This window comes from Rhincodon typus, chromosome 25 (genome assembly GCF_021869965.1).
Source record: "Rhincodon typus isolate 14 chromosome 25, sRhiTyp1.1, whole genome shotgun sequence".
NCBI lineage: Eukaryota > Metazoa > Chordata > Chondrichthyes > Orectolobiformes > Rhincodontidae > Rhincodon > Rhincodon typus.
The window spans coordinates 17,576,813-17,598,729 of NC_063356.1; the positions used below are offsets into that span (position 1 = coordinate 17,576,813).

General features: G+C 39.4%; 1 protein-coding gene across 1 annotated transcript in view; it reads right to left on the reverse strand.

Moving 5' to 3' along the window:
• Positions 1–21,917, reverse strand: part of LOC109934068 — a 41,099-nt gene that overhangs the window by 18,693 nt on the left and 489 nt on the right. Inside the window, exon 2 of the mRNA XM_020532892.2 lies at positions 2,184–2,264. Within this exon, the coding sequence (XP_020388481.1) occupies positions 2,184–2,264 (81 nt within the window). The remainder of the gene's footprint in view (positions 1–2,183; positions 2,265–21,917) is intronic.

A 21,917-nucleotide genomic window follows, 5' to 3' on the forward strand; every position in this document is an offset into this window, starting at 1 on the left:
ACAAAGCACACCTGCTGTGGAATTGCAGGCAGGCGAAGAATCGAAACTTTGCTCAGGACTGTTTAAGGTCTGTAAAAAGTAATTTGTATAAAGGTCTGTAAATAAAGCTCTAAGGAGTAAATAGATTCTATCAGAGCAATAAAACTGTCTAGGGTCGTGGTGGATATGGCAATCTCTGGAATTCTGGATAATCAGGGCTGTTGAGACTGGAGAGAGCAAGAGAGGTGCATTGAGCTGCACCTTGGCTGGTGATAATTGTATTTGGGAAAAGTCAGATGGATTGGAATCACTGGGGAAGTTTTGACCTGGCTTTGTGGGAGAAGCCTCCATGGAACTGGTTTCATGTCAACCCTGAGCAGTGGGCGAGAGATAAAAACCAAGTGACACAATCACAGTCCAAACTTTCACTTCCAATTTATCGTCAAAAAAGTCTATGCTGAGGTTTACCGCCCTGCAGATATAATATTCAAGCAGTTTATTCATTTAGATGAAAAGTTTATCACTGGACCCTGGCTGGCAACATTGAGAAACAAGTAATATGGAAGTAAGGGTCTCATTTTCCACTTTGGGACCCTGAAACCCTGAAGCCTTCACTACTCAAGATCAAGTTTAATAACTTCAGGGCCTGAATATCTTCTTCTACGTCCTTCCCCTATCCCACACATTATGCCTCGTCACCACATGGGGCTGCTTCTACCACAGCCAACTCATTTTCATCCACTCACGGTCCCCATTAATAGCTAATCATTCTCCTGAGCTGACCTTTACGAACTTTTTTGTCTGCCCAACTGCTGTTCTCTTTTTCTGGGCTCCACTTCCCCCTTCATTAGTCAGCACACTGAATATAGGATTTGAGACGTCATGTTGTAGCTGTGCAGGACATTGGTGAGGCTACTTTTAGAATAATGTGTTAAATTCTGGTCTCCCTGCTATAGGAAAGATGTTGTTAAATTTGAAAGGGTTCAGAAAGCACTTACAAGGATGTTTCCAGGATTGCGTTATAGGGAGAGGCTGAATAGACTGGGGCTATTTTCCCTGCTGCTTCGGAGGATGAGGAATGACCCGTATAGAAGTTTATAAAATCACAAAGGGCATGGATAGGGTGAAGAACCAAGGTCTTTTTCCTCAGGGTATGGGAATCCAAAACTAGAGAGCATAGGGTTAAGGTGAAAGGGGAAAGATTTAAAAGGGACCTGTGGGACAACTTTTTCACGCAGAGGGTGATGCATGTTTGGAGCAAGCTGCCAGAGGAAGTGGTGGAAGTGGATTCAAATACAACATTTAAAAGGCATCTGGGTAGGTATATGAATAGGAAGGGTTTAGAGGGTAATGGGCCAAATATTGGCAAATGAGACGAGATCAGTTTAGGATATCTGGTCAGTGTGGATGAGTTGGACTGAAGAGTCTGTTTCCATGCTCTATAACTCTGTAACCTTATTGTTTAATCCTTCCCAGTTCTGAGGAAGGGTCACTGGACCCGAAATGTTAATTCTGCTTTCTCTCCATTGATGCTGCAGATCTACTGGGTTTCTCCAGCAATTTCTGTTTTTGTTTGTATAAGGAAGTAAGAATGTGAGGGCATCAGAAAATAAACCTCAAGACTTTGGAGCAGAATTAGAAATCAGCATGGTGGTGGCACTGTGACTCAATGGTTAGCACTGCTGCCTCTTACTCCCAGGGACCTGGGCTTGATTCCAACCTTGGCTGAGTGTCTGTGTGAAGTTTGCACATTCTCCCCCTGTCTGCATGGGTTTCTGCTGGATGATCTGGTTTCCTCCAACAGAGATGTGTAGGTTATGTGGGTTAGCCAAGGTAAATATAGAGTTACAGGGATAGGTGGGGCTGCGTCTGGATGGGATTCTCTTTGGAGGGTCAGTGCAGACTTGATGGGTTGAATGGCCTTTTTCTGCACTGTAGAAACTCTGTAATTCTAGCACTTGAGCTATTCAATGGTATTGAAATCAGCAGAAGGGCAGTTTCTATAACATACAATTAATAACAAGTTGAATATCTACCCAATTACTCTCTTGGTGACAACATTACTCTCTATATCTTTAAGTAAGACTGAATCTTTTGAATCACATGAGTGGTCTGTAGAACTTTTGCATTGGTTTAATTGCATTCAAACTATTAATGCATTAAAATAATATGAAGCTGATAGTCTATCCTGATGTTAACCTCACCTGTTACACTATTGTTCATTGCTGGAGTTCTGGTTGAATTTGTAGCTTGCTCTTGTCCTGAACATTGGCAATTCCATTGAACTACATTGAAATAAAGAAACATCAAAAATTGGTTAACAAGATGGCATTATATCAGTCATTAGCCCTTGTTCTGCTACTTAAAGAGAAACTACCTGTGCATCTCACTTTCTTTCCTACAGTGAAAGTCAGCCTTGAGTAGGTGCACACAGTGGGCAAAATTAATTGCAGCAGATAAAGAAAAACTTAGCCAATACATTACCACAAGTTCTGCATTGTGATCTTAAATTTTACTCTGACTGTCTCTAATTTCCAGGAAAACGTAAGTTCAATCCTTTCTTTCCATGGTGTCTGAAGACTACAAAACACATCGGTGAATCCAAGTTTTAGAGGTCCGAGTTGTGAAGCAAAACTAGAAAGCGGCAGGACTTGCCAGCCTTCAGAGGAGAAGTGATCTTATCACAATATTTAAGCTAGCTATTATGATGGAAAAGATGAAAGAAATACAGAAAGAGTTGGGCAAAAAAGGAACAGGTTCAAACTCATAAAAAACAAATTATTATTGATATTTAAGGAGATTTTTTCAACCCTGTTGTACTGCAATTCCTAATGCATAATTTTTCAGTTGCTATATTACATTAGGCATTGTATATGAGCTGCTTCATATATTTCTCTCTTAGGTATCATAGCCTTAGAGGATGTTTCTGACCATAAACCTTCATCGGATTTGTACACAATCATGCTTGGCAAAATGGAACAATAGTTGTGGTGTTGTCTTTCTCAGTGCGATTGGCTAATCAGCAGATGTTCCCATCCTTACTGCAGAAATAACAGATAACAGAAATATTGGAAGGAAGGACTTAGAGGTTGATAAATGAACCTTTTTGACCACCTTGTCACCTTCAATGAAAGTTTTGTAGTGCGGCTTGGACTCAACACTTGGCCTAAATGTGGGAATGCTACCACTGCTTCACAAGACCAACCCATTTTAATCTACCTAATTCAACACACACAATGTTAGATGAAAAATTCTACCATGTGTGGAGGCTTAATTGCTTGAAAGCTGTCATAGTCATCAAGTGTTCTTTCATTTAAGAATGACAACTACTCAGGGTTGCAAGTTTCTGGTATAAGTGAGTCAACTCATAAATCTTAGGGCATGTGTGACAGGCTGTCCCATGTGGCATCAGGATCTGGAAATGCAGGATTTGCTTCCTATTTTTTCCTTCTGTGCCATTGCTTTGCTTCCGCATTAAGTCACAACATCGTGAAGTGTGATGAAGTTTGATGTTCACCATTTAGTTCCTCCCAGTCATTAATACTAATCTTACTGAACCTTAAGGAGAGCTTCAAAATCTTTGAAGTGTTTTCTTTGTTTGCCCGGAAGTTGGCCCCTTGAGTTCAGGAAACAAGACTTGACTGTGGAGACATTTTTAGGCCATCCGGATATGCTGTTAAAGCCATTATGGCTGATTTTTCCAGGAGTTTTGCCTGAATGTTTGTAGAACTGCTTCTAGAAGGACATTAATGTTTGTTCAACAGTCATCCTATGTATTCGAGAGTAAGTGATGAAGGCACGCTGATGAAATTTCTCTAGTGCTCTTATATGTCACTCGTACACAGTCTGTGTCACACTGCAGTACTCACTCAGGAATGTGATGATGATGATTGTTCTTTACAGTAGGACTTCTGTTGACTCAAACATTTCTCCTTTTTGACATTTATCTCTCCGGTAATGAATTCCGTGGGACCTGAGTTTGCATCTTTTACAGCATGTGAGAAACAAATATCCCAAGAATATTAGGCTCCTGTCAAACAGGTTAAATCTGTGGTGTTTTCCCAAATTATCATCTTGTATCTAACGTAATTTGCCACCTCTACCAATATGTAGTACTGGATTAGAGTTGTATTACACTACCATCAGTCCAGCTATGTTTTGCTCTGTCCAGGACTTATCCAGTGATCAGATGTAGTAAATATACCATTGCAGGATATCTACAGAAGAGACTATGGCTAAGTGTGTGTTACGTCAAGTCTTTTGGAGGATTCTTTTGTTGTGACATCTTGTCAGTGCTCTCACTGTTTTTTTACGAAACATATTGCATTAACTACCTACCTGCCCCTACAGCATCCCACATGCGATTGCAGCCACATCTCATCACATGCTGTTTCCGGAACAACTTGCTACTGCCGAGGTATCCTGGAATTAACTGGCACCTGTTCCAGCTTAAAAAGGCTGTCAAGCACCTGGATAAGCTCTGACAGTTTGAAGCTGGCCTGTTCATTTGTCTTGATCTTAGAAGACTGGGGGAAATCAGCACACTGCTTAGGGGCAGGGACCTGGAGATCCTGCTAGATGGAATGGTGTAGAGGTCAAGCCTCCTCTTCCCTCAGCAGTGGAGAATGATGGCATGAAACTAGATCATGCCAGCCTAGTTCAATGTTGAAAACTGGTTTAGAACAGTGTCGGGTATCTGGAGGAAAACACAACACTGTAGACAGAAGATAACACGGTGTGGAGCTGGAGGAACATATCAGGCCAGGCAGCATCAGAGGAGCAAGAAAGTTGACGTTTCAGGTCAGGACCCTTGAAAGAGATCTGTGAAGAAGGGTCCTGACCCGAAACGTCAACTTTCCTGCTCCTCTGATGCTGCCTGGCCTGCTGTGTTCCTCCAGCGCCACACTGTGTTATCTCTGACTCCAGCATCAGCAGTTCTTACTATGCCTGTAGACAGAAGGTCAATGTCTTTCTCCACTTTACCAGTGTAAGTGCTACATTGTCTCTCTATTGTCTTACACTCACTCTGTCTCTGCTGCTTTACCCATCTCCCACAAAGCCTCATGCTCTACCACTCTCACTCTTTGCTGCATTATCTCACCACACACACTATTGCCCACCCCAATTTGCAACATTACTGATCCTGTATGCCCACTGCACTGCCTACTCACTTGCTACTCACAGGATACCCCCCTACCTGCACCAAAAGTAACAGCTATCATCTCCCTTAAAGCTTGCTTTTCTCTCATTCCAAGAGCAAAAACGTTTTCAGCAGGCAGAGAGTCAAGATGACTAGTTGCCCTACATTTGATTCCTCACCACGGATGTGGACAGCATCCAGAGTCAGACTGTCCTAAGTGGCTGACAGGCCATTTCTAAACCCCTGGACTGGTATGTGAGGCTGCCCTTTGACTTACTGTTCCAGGACTCCCTGAGTAAAGGATATGATCCTTCAGTTGACAGAGGCCCTACTGACAACTATGACAAGCATCGTGTTTTTGTGCCTGTGCTAAATGGGAAAGCAAGGAGGAAGTCATATAAGCCTGGTAGCTCTGACTGAGGGGCCAAAATGAACAGAGGCAAGGCCATGCAATGCAAGGCAGGGATGCTTTGAGCATCTAGGTAGGCTGAAGAGTGAGTGAGCACTGTGACAGCAAACAAAAAGGCCAGAGATGCAGCCTGGTCAAGTCCATGAGCTGGGAGTGCAGTCTTAATTGCACAGTCTCCTTGCTGCAGCATTGCAATGATAGTTGCTGTACAGCATTGAAGTGCAGAAGCAGATCGGAGATGTACCACGAGAGTTCTTAGAAGCTGGCACATATCAGATGCTACTGTCTGTGAACATGGGGTCAACGTGGCCTGTGCCCATGGACTGTGACTGAAGATATTGGTGCCCAGTGTCCAACATGAAGGTTTTTCTGAGCAAGTGGCGAGTTTAATTTGCCAGATACCTGCTCGGACTTCCATCTTGCTCCATGTAGGATGGGAAGCTGAATGTTAATGAGGTGAGTTGGACCATTAATAAGGTGCTTAGCAAGCCATACTACTCCTTAATAGACAACTTGCCACTGCCTAAAGTGAAACTCATCATGCCGCTACTTGTCAAAAGCATAAAAGATCTCCTGAGATACTCCTGACTTTGAAATAGACATCAGCAGACTGCTTATGTTTCTAACTCAAATCCCATCATAACCCACACCTTTAAAAATCCTAAAAGGCTACGCCCATTCTTACATAATAAGTTTAATTTCATTCATTGTGCTAACTGGTTTAGACCAAATTCTCAGCTGACGTTATTCATGCCATGATATGTCTCTTTCAAATCACAGAAGGAGAGTAAGTTATTTCAGCACTCTTGATGAGAAAATATTGAAAATGTTGCACAGCTACAGGTAGCTTCAGGTCAGTTTAGGCACATTTTACAGGAGAAATTCTCTCAGGTTTTGAAAGTAAACCTGAGTGCCTGATGACTGATACAATTTTCATATTTTTGAACATTGTTATTCCTTATCTTGAACATCATGTACATTTGGAGCAATAATAAGGAGACATCCAACAACATCTTTAATTTATATAAAAGCTATCATGTATAAATAACACTTTTTTATATAAGTAAAATATAATATAATAGAAATTGAAAATGACACAAAGTTCTGAATTATGATTTGTCCTGCATTTCTTTTATAAGCAATTTTGCAATATTTAATGATCTTGTGCAACAGAAAATGGCAAATGACCTAGCAGCAGTGGAGTCTAGGTAACTTCATTAAACTTAGGCATTCCCCAACATAATGGCTGAATCTTGTTTTAACAGGTTATTTCGTGGTATGCCATGTCAGTTATACTTATTTTCACCTTTTCAGTTGAAATTGTTTTTGCATTGAAACTGAGAGTGTCAGCTAATAATGAATCAATGAGTAAACAGGATATCTGAGAGTTCAGTGAATGACAGGATCAATAATGTATCTCCTTAACCAATGGATGTAAAGGTTAAGAAAGAAACAAAGGAACAATGGAGAAAGAAGGTGAAATAGAGTCAAATCAAGTCCAGAAAGGAAATAAAGAAAAAGAACTAAATATATTAGGAGCAAGAGAAGAGACAGAACAAGTAAGAAAAACATAAAAATCAAAATGGGACATTGATAAAATCTTTAACAATTGGCTTTGTGTGAGAGTGTGATGGAACATTTTAAGTTGTTCTCTGTCTGGGCCAGAGAAGTTGTTTGACATTACTTTAGGGGATATTCATCTTTTACAAGGTACTTATGCTGTTAATTATCTGGCTTAACTTTCTGTGGCAAAGTCTGTTAGCCAATGAATGTGCAACTTTATTAATTTCTTAATAATGGTGAGATTAAGGGTGAGGTGACGTTTTTATGAAGCAAACAGCAGAGCAGTGTACATTGGACAGTAATTCTGGAGATTCACAACATATGACAATCTCTTAATCCTCCAAATTTACTGGCTGATTTTCACATTACCAACAACATGCATTGTTAACACCCATTATTTTTCCAGCAAATTCCTGCTCAATACATATATCCATTTCTTTCCAGCTCAATAACAAAACTTTGGCAACACAAGTTTCCTTCTGCGTTTTACTATTACCATGAAAAGCATTGGAACATGTCCCAGTGTGAATTAAGGGAATTAAAGTGGGTCATGGTGCATAACAGAACAAATTATATACAAGGAAAAAGGATTTGGCTTGATCAGTCAAATAATCTTTACTAATTAATTCAGGGCCCTGATTTCAATGAAAGGAATAAAATGTGTCAGCCCTGAAGAAGACAGTGCGCTTGAATGTAACTGAGAGGTCAACACCAAGCCCAAATCTAATGGCTGGGTCTCATTTCTTAAAATTTTCTTGGAGCCTCATTTGAATTCCAAAAGACCTGTTTGCTAAATGATAACTAGGAACAGGCATTTGGCAGGAGGAAGTTGCAGCCAGGGGCCTCTGAGAATGATATCTGGCAGTCAAAGAGGAAGGGGGACTTGATGCAATTAGTAAGGGGGAATGGAGAGGGAAATGGGGGAACCCAGTGAAGGAAAGGTCCAACCCATCCATTCTGAGGAAGGGTCACCGGACCCGAAACGTTAACTCTGATTTTTTCTTCACAGATGCTGCCAGACCTGCTGAGCTTTTCCAGCAACTTCTGATTTTGTTCATCCTTATGAGGCTTGAGATAGCTCTCTTGTGCCATTTTGCCTGCAAGGAAGCTAAAATAAAATCTCATAATATATCTCTCTCTGCCTGTTCTGATCCAAGATCAAACTCCCAGGTTGCCCGGACGTAAGAGGAACATTACTCTTCACTCAAGCAACAATTAAACTGCCTGCGGGTCTTCACGATGTCAACTCACTTTTTATAAAAGAAGATTCTTGCTGTCTTCCTAATGTGCGACCTGCTGTTCTGCTTAAAACAGAACAGCTTATGAGTAAGAAGTGGAATCATAGGGGATATGTTGTTGTCCCCAGTTTAACAGCAATGGAGGTTGAATCATTGAATATTTCCAAGTCAGCATTAGACAGATTTGATTGATTTAAGGAGTCAAGGTTTATGAGGGACTAGCAAGAAAGTGGACTTAAGGTCATAATCAAATTAGCCACGATCTTATTGAATGGGTGAGCAGGCTCGAGAAACTAATGCCCACTCCTACTCTTATTTGTTATGTTTGCCCTCATCCACTTTTTAAAATCAAGGCCCATACATTTTCATGGCTCATGAAAGGAATCTATCTCCTTGGAAGAAATAATTAAAAGTAAACAATGGTTAAAATATGTAAATGAATTTGCTTGTCAATACATTATACTATTGTCTAGCAACAGTTTTCATTTTGGATAACTTCTTGATTAGAGGCAAAGTTGCCATAGTCCTGCTGGACCATAGGTCTGCTCTCTCATTATAGAAAGACGACTGGTGGTGGTTTAACCTGAGGGTCACCACACATCAAGTGAAGGGAGAGGTTGAGAGGGAGAGTCCTTCATGGCAACCCCAGCCAGTGTGGGAATTGAACCCATTTTATTGGCCTTACTCATCAGCTGCCCAGGCATTCAGTTACCAATCCCCTACCCTTTGGTTAATCAGTGTAACAAAACACATTGGTACCACTCCAAAAATTAGTGAACATTTAGGGCTCGGCATTCTGTTTGAACTTCCCTTGCTTCTTTTAAGAAAAAATGTCAGTATACTCCAAACGGGGTTAATATGTTGTAGCTGGGATTGAAGAAGCCTCTTAAGAGCGGTTTGACTGTTATGTTTTCCAGCTGCAATCTGGAAAATCTTACCGAATTGCACTGATGTAATGTATTTAACATGTTTCACAAATGTACTTAGGAAATACTTGGCAAATCTTAATCCATTGATGAGATATAATAAAGTTACAGATGTCCTTGGAATAGATTGTATAGTTCTGCATGAAACAACTAGCTGGACAAAATCTAGAGAGAAAATCAATGTTTCCATTTTATCATTTCAAGTTGAACAGCCCTTTAGTGTTCAAATGCTAAACCATTGTTATAATTAAGTAATATTTCGTAGACCAAGTGTTGCTCAAAACAAATATTTCAGTTTGAAGTTATATAGTTAGTGATTGAAACATAGTAGATAGTACATTCCTCTCACCTTAACTAATTTTTCAGATGGGTAGACAAATTTTAAAAAATACAATTAAGCATGAAATCCAACAGAATTTGCATTAAGCTCATGGGAGAAAGTATTGGATAATTAATTTTTACAGAGAAACATGAGGTCCCAGTTTACAACACAATGGCATTTTTCTTCACTGCACAGAATCTTGGACCTTTATATTAACAGCAGAAGTAGATAGGTAATTTCAGAAAAAAGTGTTAGTTTTCATCTACCAATGTCCTATGCTGTCATTTCAGGGTTTTGTTTTTAAAATTTTATCTAATCAATGGGGCAGATTTATTTCTTAACTACATAGCAGTAACCAGTCCATTGATTGCAATAGAATGTAAATTGGGTAGGTTCCAAACTGAGTGGTCTATTTGCTCTACGCTACGACTGCAGCAAGTGACGTTTTCCATTTCCTATACCAGCTATCCTGTGACCTCTGAATGTGATTGCCAAATGTGTTGTCATTAAGGAAAGCTCTCGGGTGTGGAAACTCTGTCATGTCCCCATAGGAACTGTTTGGACAATGGCCAAATACAAATTGTGTGGAATTGTTAGAAGCAACAGTAGAGGAAACTTCCATTCCTTTGGACTAGATTTAAATGTAAACATCAGGTTTGAAATACCAGTACCTATTCAGGCCCCTAGTGGATATAAGTCTGGCCTTATGCTACTTTTAAAGAGGTAATGTTCTTTAATTGCTGGTGGTATCTTGTAAATACATATTGAAAACTGCAAAAAATTAAGAATTTTGCAGTATTCTATTTGAAGCATTTTAAAAAAATGAATAGATCTCACAAGGCATCCTTGTGATGTTTTAAAAAAATAAAAATGACAAATGAAACATTGTAATAAAGAAATGTAAACTTACTCATTGCACTGAGATAAATAAATATCTTTGTATCCCACATGAACTCCGGTAACAAAATTCAATGTGTGACCTTAAAGTAGCTGTACCTTTTTACAACGTCATTAGAAATGGATTAGGTGATTACAATAAGCGTCGAGAATCTACAACACATGGTGCAATGAATAAATCAGTGTAATAGATAAATGAATTGAATTTTCCAATGATATAAAAATCTCAATAGAAGAAAATATGTAATTTAAAATTATTCATATTGTTCCATAGAACTAGATTTGATTGCAAGATGAAATATTAAGGTGTAAATAAATACATTTCATTGAATCATAGAATAGATACAGCATAGGAAGATGCCATTTGACCCGTCACATCTATGCCAGCACTCTGTAAGAGCAATTCACTTACTCCCTTTCCCCTGCCATTTCTCCACAGTCCTACAATTTTTCTCTTTGTATAATAATTCAATTCTCTTTCAAACAAGAGAGTGTAATGTTTGAAATCCTCCAATATTCTAACACACTCCTATGCCTGAGGCAAATTGGAAGATTATAGCCTGTATAATTTCCATTCTTACTTCCTTCAGCATCCTTTGATGCACCAACATTATCAACTTTCACTGCATCCAGATGTCAAATGCCTTCAGCAATTTCTTTTTTTATTCACTTGTGGGACATGGGCATCAGTGGTTAGCCAGCATTTATTGCCTGTCTCTAGTTGCCCTTGGGAAGATGGTGGTAAGCTGCCTTCCGAAACCACTGCAGACTACATTCTGTAGATAGGCCCACAATGCTGTTAGGGAAAGAATTTAATCAATCCAATATCTCAACTGCCTTCAATTGTCTTTTCCGATGGAAATATGAATACATAGATGTTGTCTGTGTTTTAGACACTTTGACTATTTTATGTATTAAAAACACAGAACTCAGTTGTGGTTCGACTCGATTTTATTAACAAATTATTTCTTATTAGAACACTGAGCATTTCTTAAATTCCCACAATTTATTCTCTATCTAACTCTATCCTTCTGAGGAAGGATATTACCCACAACATCCACATGTTTGAGCTGGGCTGCTTGAACCTCCTTCCCCTCCAACATAAAGCTGGCCCTCTTTCACAAAGGTAAGTGTCACAGGTCAGGTGGATCTTCTCCTGGATCTTCTTGCGTTGCTGCAAGTCTCCTCTGTGAGTCTTCACTGAGTCTTCATTATGTCCTCACTGACGAGATGATGTCCAGGCGTGTGATCCTATTCCCCCCTTGCACTGGACCTTCCAGATATTCTGTGGCCTTTGGCTAATGGAGTCATGAGCCGGGTTCAATCAGCCAATGAGTTACATCAAAACCCTTCATTGTTGCCATGCAGGGAGGTGTAAAGTGCACATACTCAGGCAGTCAAGATGCTAGAATATCTGATTGGCACTTCTCCAATACACAACCCTCGGACTGTTTGTAACTGGTTCCCCTTGAACTTTTGTGACCTCTTTGACCTTGGTTTCCACCGTTCTTTTCAGCCAAACAGAGTAGGCTGCTGTTTAATTTAGCTTGGCTGATTTTCTGTTCGGCCTGATTTCTTTGCTGTGGGTCATTAGAATGCCTGTTGTCCCTTGACCACAAGAATTAGGCATTAATAAAAATTTTAAAGTGAGGATGATATTTATTTTGATAGAAAGGCCAGGTTTAGATAGACGTGAATTCAGCTACTGATTGTCTGATTGGCAGGGATTCTCAGTTTTCACTTCACCATTTGTGTTGTACCTTCAGCTATTCATATTTAAGGGATCATCATAATGATGTGAGGGGATTTCACAGATTTTGCCCAAGAGTTTGGTTACCTGCTGGTGGTAAACTTTGAAGGATAATGTTAGTATGAAATATCTTGAGACATTTTACTACATTAAAGGTGCTGTATAAATAGACCTTATTGTTGTTAATAACTGCAGACATCAGTTATCAAATATAACCTGTTTGAAGCAGATATACCTTGATGATGTCTCAGCCTGTGTAATGAATGCTTACAGTAATTCACATGTTCTTACAGATTTTTCAAGGTCTGGTTTCCACACAGTGTCTGTAAGAAATCCATCTGGTTTGGAGGGTGAAGATATAAACGTGATTGATTACTAGGTGACAGAGAGACTTGGCTGACTGGTGAAATAATTAGGCCAAAAACATTTAATGGGAGGTTCTCTGTCAAATTATCTGGTGTTGATGAGAGGGGTCGGAAGCAAGGATGTTAGAAACAAAAACAGAAATTGCTGGAAAAGCTCAGCAGGTCTGGAACATCTGTGGAGAGAGATTGGTTAATGTTCTGAGTCCAGTGACCCTTCCTTACAACTGATGGTAGCTAGGAAAAAGTTGGTTTTTATGCTGAAGATAAGGAGGTGGGCAGGGGAAGGGGGTCAGGGATAAATGATAAGTGGAGATAGAGCCTAAGGAGAGAGCAAAACACTTGGACAACAATCAGGCTAGGATTGCTGCTATTGGGGACTATTAGTGGTTAACAATCAGTTGTCATAGAATCATAGAATCCCTACAGTGTGGAAATAGGCCCTTCGGCCCAACAAGTCCACATCAAACCTCAGAGCATCCCACCCAGACCCACCCGCCTAATCTACACATCCCTGAGCACTATGGGCAATTTAGCACAGCCAATCCACCTAACCTGCACATCTTTGGACTGTGAGAGGAAACTGGAGCACCCAGAAGAAACCCACGCAGACACGGGGAGAATGTGCAAACTCCAGACGGTCACCCAAAGTTGGAATCGAACCTGGGTCCCTGGCGCTGTGAGGCAGCAATGCTAACCACTGAGCCACCATTGTGTGTAATAGCAGGCCATGTGATAACAGGCCTGGTGTCTGTGGTTTGGGGTAAGGACATAGGAGAAGGTGCCTCAAGACCTAAAATTGTTGAACATCATCTTGAGTTAGGGTTCCCAAGCGGAAAATGAGGTGCAGTTTTTCCGGCTTGCGCTGAGCTTCGCTGGAGCACTGCAATGAGCCTCAGGCAGAGATGTTGGCCAGGGAGCAAGGTGTTGTGTTGAATGGGCAGGCAAATGGAAGCTCAGGGTCTTTTTTTTTGTGGACAGAATGTAGGTGTTCTGCAAAGCAGTCACCCAGTCTACGCTTCGTTTCCCCAATGTAAAGCAGGGCAAGAATGTTGATTGGTTCAAGGTAAAGTTGGGCACTGGGGCTGGATTGAATATGGAATCATAGCTGTGGGATGGGGAGCAGGAATGTTCATTTGGTAATTAGGTTAGTGGGATGGAGCAGACTGGTTGCAGAATCAGAAAGAGTTGATATGGGAAGATTGATTACAGAATCAAGCTAGTAGCAGGAAAGCTGGTATGAATGTAACAAGGCCAGTTTTTTTTACAACAGTTGTCAGGTGAGATTGATCTGTGCTGAACTATGACTGATGATTTAGTTAAATTAGAACAGACGGACAAAGAGCCAAACTGATATGTTTTAATAATAGGGGATGATCAGTCCAAAGCAAGGTATATTTGAAATCTTGAGATTAAAAATATCCTGATAATATCAGTAAAATGGGTAATCCACTGGTTCCACCAATACTCCCTTGTTATCGTTACAGAGCTGGAGAATGGATATGGAGATATAAACAATGCTCTTTAGCCACTGAGTCATTAGCAACATGATCTGAAGATTGGGAAAGATATCAGGGCTGTTGTTTACATTTCTTACAACTGAAATATGGACTGAGTGTAAATCAGCAATTCAAACTTGGCACTGTGCTCCTATAAATGACAAGCATAATTCTTTCTGCATATAGAAATACTGAAGATGCTTTCAGAAGTTATGGTGTCCAGGTGGCTTATTTTAAGCTAATATTATACTTAATGTGTGCAAGTACGTCCAGCAATTTGGGAAAGGTAAACAGTGGTTCTTGGAAAATGTTATAAAGCTGGTATGTTTGTGTATTACATCTGTTTTACAAATTACAGATGTAACCAATTATCTAAAATTGAAGACTGCAATTTAGAGGTTTATGTAATTGTTGTATTTTTGTGCAGCAATCCTTCTCTCATCTGTATTCCATATTAGTTTGCACCCACGAACTTCTTTTGCACATTGTATCCACAGCAATGGCTCTACGATGTGTAAGATGACAGCTAGAAAATAGTCGTTCATTATACTGGGCTTTGATTACATAAAACAGTCGTTATTGACTCTGAAATTATTGAACATTTTCCTGCTTCAAAATGAACTACAATAATTAACTGAACTTATTAAAAATTCTGCATCTACGAAGTATCATTTTTATGAAATCTTCATGTTTCACAATTCAAACAAGAAAAGCAAACTGTGTAAAAAATAAAATATGAGCAGCATGGTGGCTTAGTGTTACCACGGCTGCCTCACAGCACCAAGGACCTGGGTTTGATTCCAGCCATGGGTGACTATCTGTGTGGAGCTTATATGTTCTCCCTGTGACTGAGTGGATTTCCTCCCACAGTCCAAAGGTGTGCAAATTAGGTGGATTGGCTATGGTAAATTGTCCCATGGTATCTAAAGATGCACAAGTTAGGTGAGTTAGCCATGGTAAATGAGGGATTACTGAGATAGGTTGGGGGACTGGGTCTGGGTGGCATGCTCTTTGGAGGATCAGTACAGACTCAGAATTCCTCATAGTGGGGAAGCAGGCCATTCAGCCCATCAAGTCCACACACTCTCCAAAGAGCATCCCATGCAGATCTACCCTATTCCCATAATCCTGCATTTTACCATAGCTAACCTATCTATCCTGCTCTTCCATGGACACTACTTGATGAGCCAAATGACCTCTTTCTGCATTGTAGGGATTCTACATTTAATTGCTATATTTAAAATGTGATCTTCCTATCGAACTTGTATGGGGAAGATGAGGTTTTATAAAGAACCTTCTTCCAATGTTACCAAATGCTGACATACTATCAAGTTTGAAGTTCTCTATAACAGCAGCTTATGTATATGCAATGGCTAGAATTTGGTGGCACGCCTCAAGGTGGCGCAAAAGGGGGATAGTGCATGAAACATGGATATGGATAGTATTTGGGAAAAGAGCTGAGGAAGAGACAGAAGGTGCTTGATGTAAGTTTGCAACTGGTGCCCCTGGCTGGACGTTACAGCACCAAAATTCCCTACACCATCCCTCTTGACACTTCCCATCCCTGGCACCAAAAAAAGTCTGCTCCTACTTTGTCAATTTTTCCCCACAGTCATTCAACAGTTCTTGGGGCATTATTGTTTTAAAATCAAGCCTTCTGTCCTCACCTGGGCAAATGAGAGAGAAGCTGGTCAATAAAATAGCCAGCAGCACACTGGTCCCAGTTGTGCCACAGGAACAGTGGCCAATACAGCAATAAAATCCTGACCCCATTTTCAGGTCAGGAACCTACACAATTTCATATGAAAATCTTGCACAATATTCCTGCCACTCTGAATTCTTCAAATAAAAAAGGATCCTTTAGTTTGCGTTCGCCTGGTTTGTTGACTAATCAGACAATTTTACAACACTACAGAAGTTATATGTATTTTCAATTAACTACTCAGAGATGTTATTGAACACCTTGGGAGCAGGTGGAACTTGAACCCAGGCCTCCTGACCCAGAAGTAGAGATACTACCAATACACCACAAATGACCTAAACTGCAGAATCCATCAGAGAAACAAACGCCCCTTTCCAGTGTTAACAATAATGTAAATAGCGAGTGGTGGTTACAATCCACTGCAAAAGTTATGTAATGATCTCTTTATGCGATAGTGGGTTAGATCATACTGAAAAACAATTGTGACACCTTGTTATTATTGCACTATCCAGATAACAAACTGCAGAAATTAAGAAAGGTGCTGGGAATTGCAAATTTTCTGAAATTGGTGATCAGTTTATGCCCTTCCACTGTTTGCTTCTCAAAAACAACATGCTTCCCTTAGCCCCTCTGTTATTTTATTTAAAACATGCTAAAATGGTAAATGGTATTAAACACCACGCAATGTCAAGTCTGGTAATTAAGTATCTAAGCACTTTTTTTAACAGCATTATAATTGTTAAAGAAATGCCAATAAGTTCTCTGAATCAGACAGAGAATAATTTAAACTGTGGAGCTGAAATGCTTAATAATGTGAATTGTTGCAAGTGACCTATATATGTAAAATCTTAACTCCCTTTCCTTACTTTAACTTAATATTTTTTTTTTCTTTATCTCTTAATCCAATACTTCTTTGGCTCTTTTCTCCTGCTGTGCATGTTTTGGCCTTAGTTCACACTCCTTCTTTGTTCCTCCTCTCTTTCCTTCTTAGTCATTGCATCTTTTTGGTTGAGGAGATGGACTTTCAGCAAGTTACAGTGCAATCTTTCTTTGAGCTGAATGGTACAGAAAAACTTTCATTATTTGTACGTGCCATGAAATCCCCATTTCAGCAAGGTACTGTCCCAGATTTTGAAAAGGAGGTAGTTGTATTGACGATGCAAATTTTTGAAGCAAATATGGCTGTTGTGACGTTATAACCTCTATTAGTGCCAAATCTATACACACAAAGGGACATAAGCATTGTACCAGAAATCTCTGTTGGCCTCTTAAAAAGCAAAATCTCTCTTTAAAAAAAAAGATTTGTATTGTTTGACTGAAAAAAACTCACTTTGATCATAATTTATGAGGAGGTGGCAGGATGCACTTTAAAATCTGGCTGAACTGAGTTTTTAACCTATCAATGTGTCATTTAGACCATGATTAATAAGACTAAGAAATAATTACAGCAGTTAGGTGATGTTTATTCAGATGCAGCCTGTGGGTTCACCTTTGAACCCACATAGGATGACATTGTTCACTCTCACAAGGCACTGACATACATTTGGCTTAGTTAAGGGAAAGCAAGATTAAATTTGAAAACTTGATTTTCTGGATATCTTCTGGCCTTGATAATTGCTCAACACGGGGTTAGGCTTACAGGAAACATATTGCTGATTTCTGTTGAAGCTGTCCGTTAAATATGGTGTCTGCTTCAATATCGTCATTGGGACCCAATACGAGGTTATTAAAAAGACACTGCCAGCTTTGGACAGATATCCGTGCCAAACACTCTGGTATTGAGAGAAATTCAGAATCAATTGGCTCTCCAGTGTGTGTAAATACTTTGGGCATTTTAAGTGCCCACTTCCCTGACCTTGGCAAGGCAGACAGGGATGTAGAGCTAAAATCATTCACAAAGATTGATATTTATTTTCTTCTCACTTCTCTCTTTCCCATAAGCATTGATTCATCGGCACGGACTAATATATATTACCTCAAACAGATAGCCATAGTCCGGTGTGTGTGAACCTACACAGCAGATGTTAGCCTAATGTGTGACACCTCAACTAACTTCAATCTTATTCTGCCATGATATCCATCAGTATGCATTTTCATCAGGATTCATTGCCATCAAGAATCATAGAATCCCTACAATGTGGAAGCAGGCCATTTGGCCCATCGAGTTCATACCAACTCTCTGAAGAGCATCCCACCCAGACCCACCCCCTATCCTTCTAACCCTGCATCCCCCATGGCAAATCCACCTAATCTGCGCATTTTTAGACTGTGGGTGGAAACCGGAGCACCCAGAGGAAACCCACACAGAATATGTAAACTCCACAGATTCGCCTGAACGTGGAATCCAACCAGGGTCCTTGGTACTGTGAGGCAGCAATGCTAACCACTGAGCCACTGATTAAGGAATCCTTAACCAACATCACCTCACTCAGGAATACTGAGGTCAATTGTGAAGTCACAGATTCTGCTCTGATTTCATGCAATTTTCACGCAGGAACAGAAGTTGGCTGCATGACCCAATTCCACACAATGCAGCAATCATGCTAACTCAGCTGTAAGTTAAACCTATACAAATTGTGAACATTTTTGTTCTCTGGTGTCATGCATGGGCATGAGAGAGCACAGGCCCATTTCATGCTGGTCTTATTGCATTTATTATTGCAGAGAGATGAGACTCATCAGTCTGAGCTGAATTCTAACCATGCTCCCATGGAGACAAGCATTTTATCTCCTTGTATCATCTAGTTCTCTATTTAGCTTAACTGCTTCAGTTGCGCATTACCGCTAAATTCCAAATGTTCTCTTCCTAATAGTTGAAGTCTCAGGCAAGTACCTTTTCAATGGCAATAAAAAGAAGAATGATTAATCAATCGTGCTTTTATAAATACACATAGTAATACAATTACATTTCAGAATAAAGAGGTCCTGTGACAAATTTCTCTATTACAAAGCTACCATGTTAAATACCTAGCAAAGATTATGTCTTAAACAGAATACAGTAAACTGTGAATATTTCGCATGATCCCATTTTTGTACAGAACTCACTGTACAAATAAATGAATGCTGGCTCAAAATACCTGCAAAATCTGACCTGCTAATAGGATCTCAGATAGGTGACAATACACACTTTCCTAAATATTTAACATTGCGTAAACTTTCAACTAGAAAATAGGGGTGAAACTTTCAGATACAAGCCCCTGATGTGACTATGTATACTGGGCAAAGGAAACTATGTTGTGTAGTTTATAATATTGAAAAAAAAATCATTAATTTGGCAAATATTGGAACGAAGCCCTTCTTTAAGCTGTGTGTAAAACTGAAAGATGGCGTAGCACCGGGACAAGTTATGGAACAAATTTTCACCACCAACGTTCAGCATCTGTTGCACTGATCATGAATCATCTAACCATTAAGAGCAGTTCAAAGTTGCATTTCCCTAAAGTATCTGTAAATGGTTTCCAGGAGTTTGTGAAGGCTTCGTTTAATTATAAAGTTATAGTCATACAGCACAGAGGGAAGTAATCTGGCCCAATGTTCCTGCTTTGGCTCTGTCAAAGAGTTCTCTAATTAGACCCACTCCCTGTCCTTTCTGGTCATCTGTATATTTTTCCTTTTCAGAGTTACTATTGAATCTGATGTCAGGCAGTGCATTCTAGATCATAACAATTCATTGTGTAAAATAAATTCTTGTCATCTCCCCTCTGATTCTCTCACCATCATTATGAAATGGTGTTATCTTTATACTACTTGAATATGCTTTCCTATAAAGCTAAGCTATTTTGGAGCTTAGTTCTGTATTTGGATTTGAGCCTTGACTACTTGGAGAAAAAGTATTAAGAACTTGCCATGAGTAGCATAGCAACACCACTACTCATCAGGAGCTAAATCAAAAGTTAAATGGATTTTACTTGGCAACTTAAAGAACTGGCAATCACAAACTGTGGTTTGGAAACAATAGTCCATTGGTTCATTCTTTGAGCTCCTTAAAGAACAGAATATAATCCAACACAGATCAATCAAACCGTTGAGCATTACACCCACCTTCTCGACTTATATCATATGCATCACATTCCATTTTCTCCCTGAGGAAATTTTAGGGCATGGACAACAGATACTGAAAGAAATGACCTAAAGGTGGTTATCAGATCATGTAATCTTACAGCTGGAGCATCAATACAATTGGCTGGAAAAAACCAAAAGAACTGCAGATGCTGTAAATCAAGAACAAAAACAAAGTTGCTGGAAAAGCTCAGCAGGTTTGGCAGTATCTCGGGAGCTGCCAGACTTGCTGAGCTTTTCCAGCAACTTTGTTTTTGTTCTTGAATACAATTGGCTAGATTGCATTTCAGAATAATGCTGGCAACATGGGGTTGAATTCAAGTCCAACTGAGATATACTTGGGTCCTGCCTCCTCACTGTTTCCAGTGAATCTAGGCATAATCAGATAATTGAGATGCTATGAAGATGATTTTTATATCCAGAACAGGATAGTTGTTGATGACTGGGTTGTTAAATATTTGAAACTCTAAATTTACAACATTCCCAATTCTGCTCGGAAGAATCTCCTGGTATGGGCTGCCAGCTATGTTAGGGCACAAGCCAATATTCAACAGATGAGAAAAGGCCAACCAGTGATTAACTGTCTAATGGAGGTTCTTTAGGTTTTAAATGAATTAAAGACTTCATGGTCATGGAGGTTTGCAACCAAATGAACCTTCGTAGCAGATTTTGGAATCAAATACTTTTTATAATTGACCTGCCTGCTCATTTCACTAATGAAACCTGGAAGACTGGGTGGTAGGCTAGTTACTTATTACCAGAGATTGGAATGCTTCCCATTCAGTTCCAAATTTGTACTGAAGTATGTACAGTATTGTGGTTCCTGCTGTAGAGACAGCAGAATATCTATCAGTGCTTTGTTTGGCATGACATGCCTATTTACATGTTAAATTAGCTAAAATTTGGCTCCGCCAATCATTCCCCAGGACTGTCAACAACTGGAGTGTGATGCTGCAAGGAGAGTTTCTACATTTATGTTGGGGAAGCAGAAACCCCGCTTGTTTGGATTTTTCACTTGAAAGGTTTAGAGAGTCTAATACCTGGTCGCATGCCTAGGTGATTAACAAAAAAAAATTAGCTAAGCCTCAGGCAATAATAAATCCAAATTATGCATACGTTTTAGTGTTGCAGATTATCTTGGCCTAAAGGAAGCCAAGTGTGACAGCAGAAATGTCCTTGCGCCTATTCTGGACCAAATGGAACTCTGCCATGTTTCAATATCATAATTTCAAATTTAAAGCCTCATTAAAATATGACTAAATTTGGCTTTTCTTGTTGAGGGTGGAGCTGAGGGAATAAAAGAATTTTGTTTTATTTTCACTCAATTTAAAACAGCAATTCTTAATTATTCACACATGTATACCGAAATAAAGATTCCACTGACATTTTCCTAAGTATCACACTTGCAATTATTCATTCATTCCCTTGTCCATTCATTCATTTTTCAGCATTTTTCTTCTGTATTTGCTATTTATCCACATCCGCCATCTCCTTTATCACAGCACATTCTTTTAACCAAGCATAATTTATTTTCTTTTAGAAACTAGTTGTTATCTAAATTATGTAAATTAGTTTCCTTGCCTTTTGCACGTATTCTTGAACATCATCAAGGTATTGCGATCAATGATATAGTTGACTGTAACGATTTAACCTATTAATATCTTCAGAAATAATTTTTGCCACTTTGTTACAATAGAAATATATTACAGTTGGAGTGGCCAGCATTGTTTTGTTTTCTTTTCTTGATATGGTTTTAAAATAATAGAGCATTTGACAGAAATATGCAATATAGAAACTTTTCACACAAATTCAATATGAAGTTTGCTCTAATTTTCACCAATATTCTAGAGTTTTTTTTAAGACTAATATTATCATGCTTAAAAGGTGAACAAAACTTTAGGGCAGAAATCTTATCAATAACAATGCTATAAGTTTGCTATAAGAGTGGCAATTTCAATGCATTAATTCTCTTAATGATCAAATTAGTTTTAATGAGATTAAAGATACAACAGACTTTCTTATAAGACAACACTGAGTGCATTTCAAAAATCTAGCATTCAACTTTCTCCCT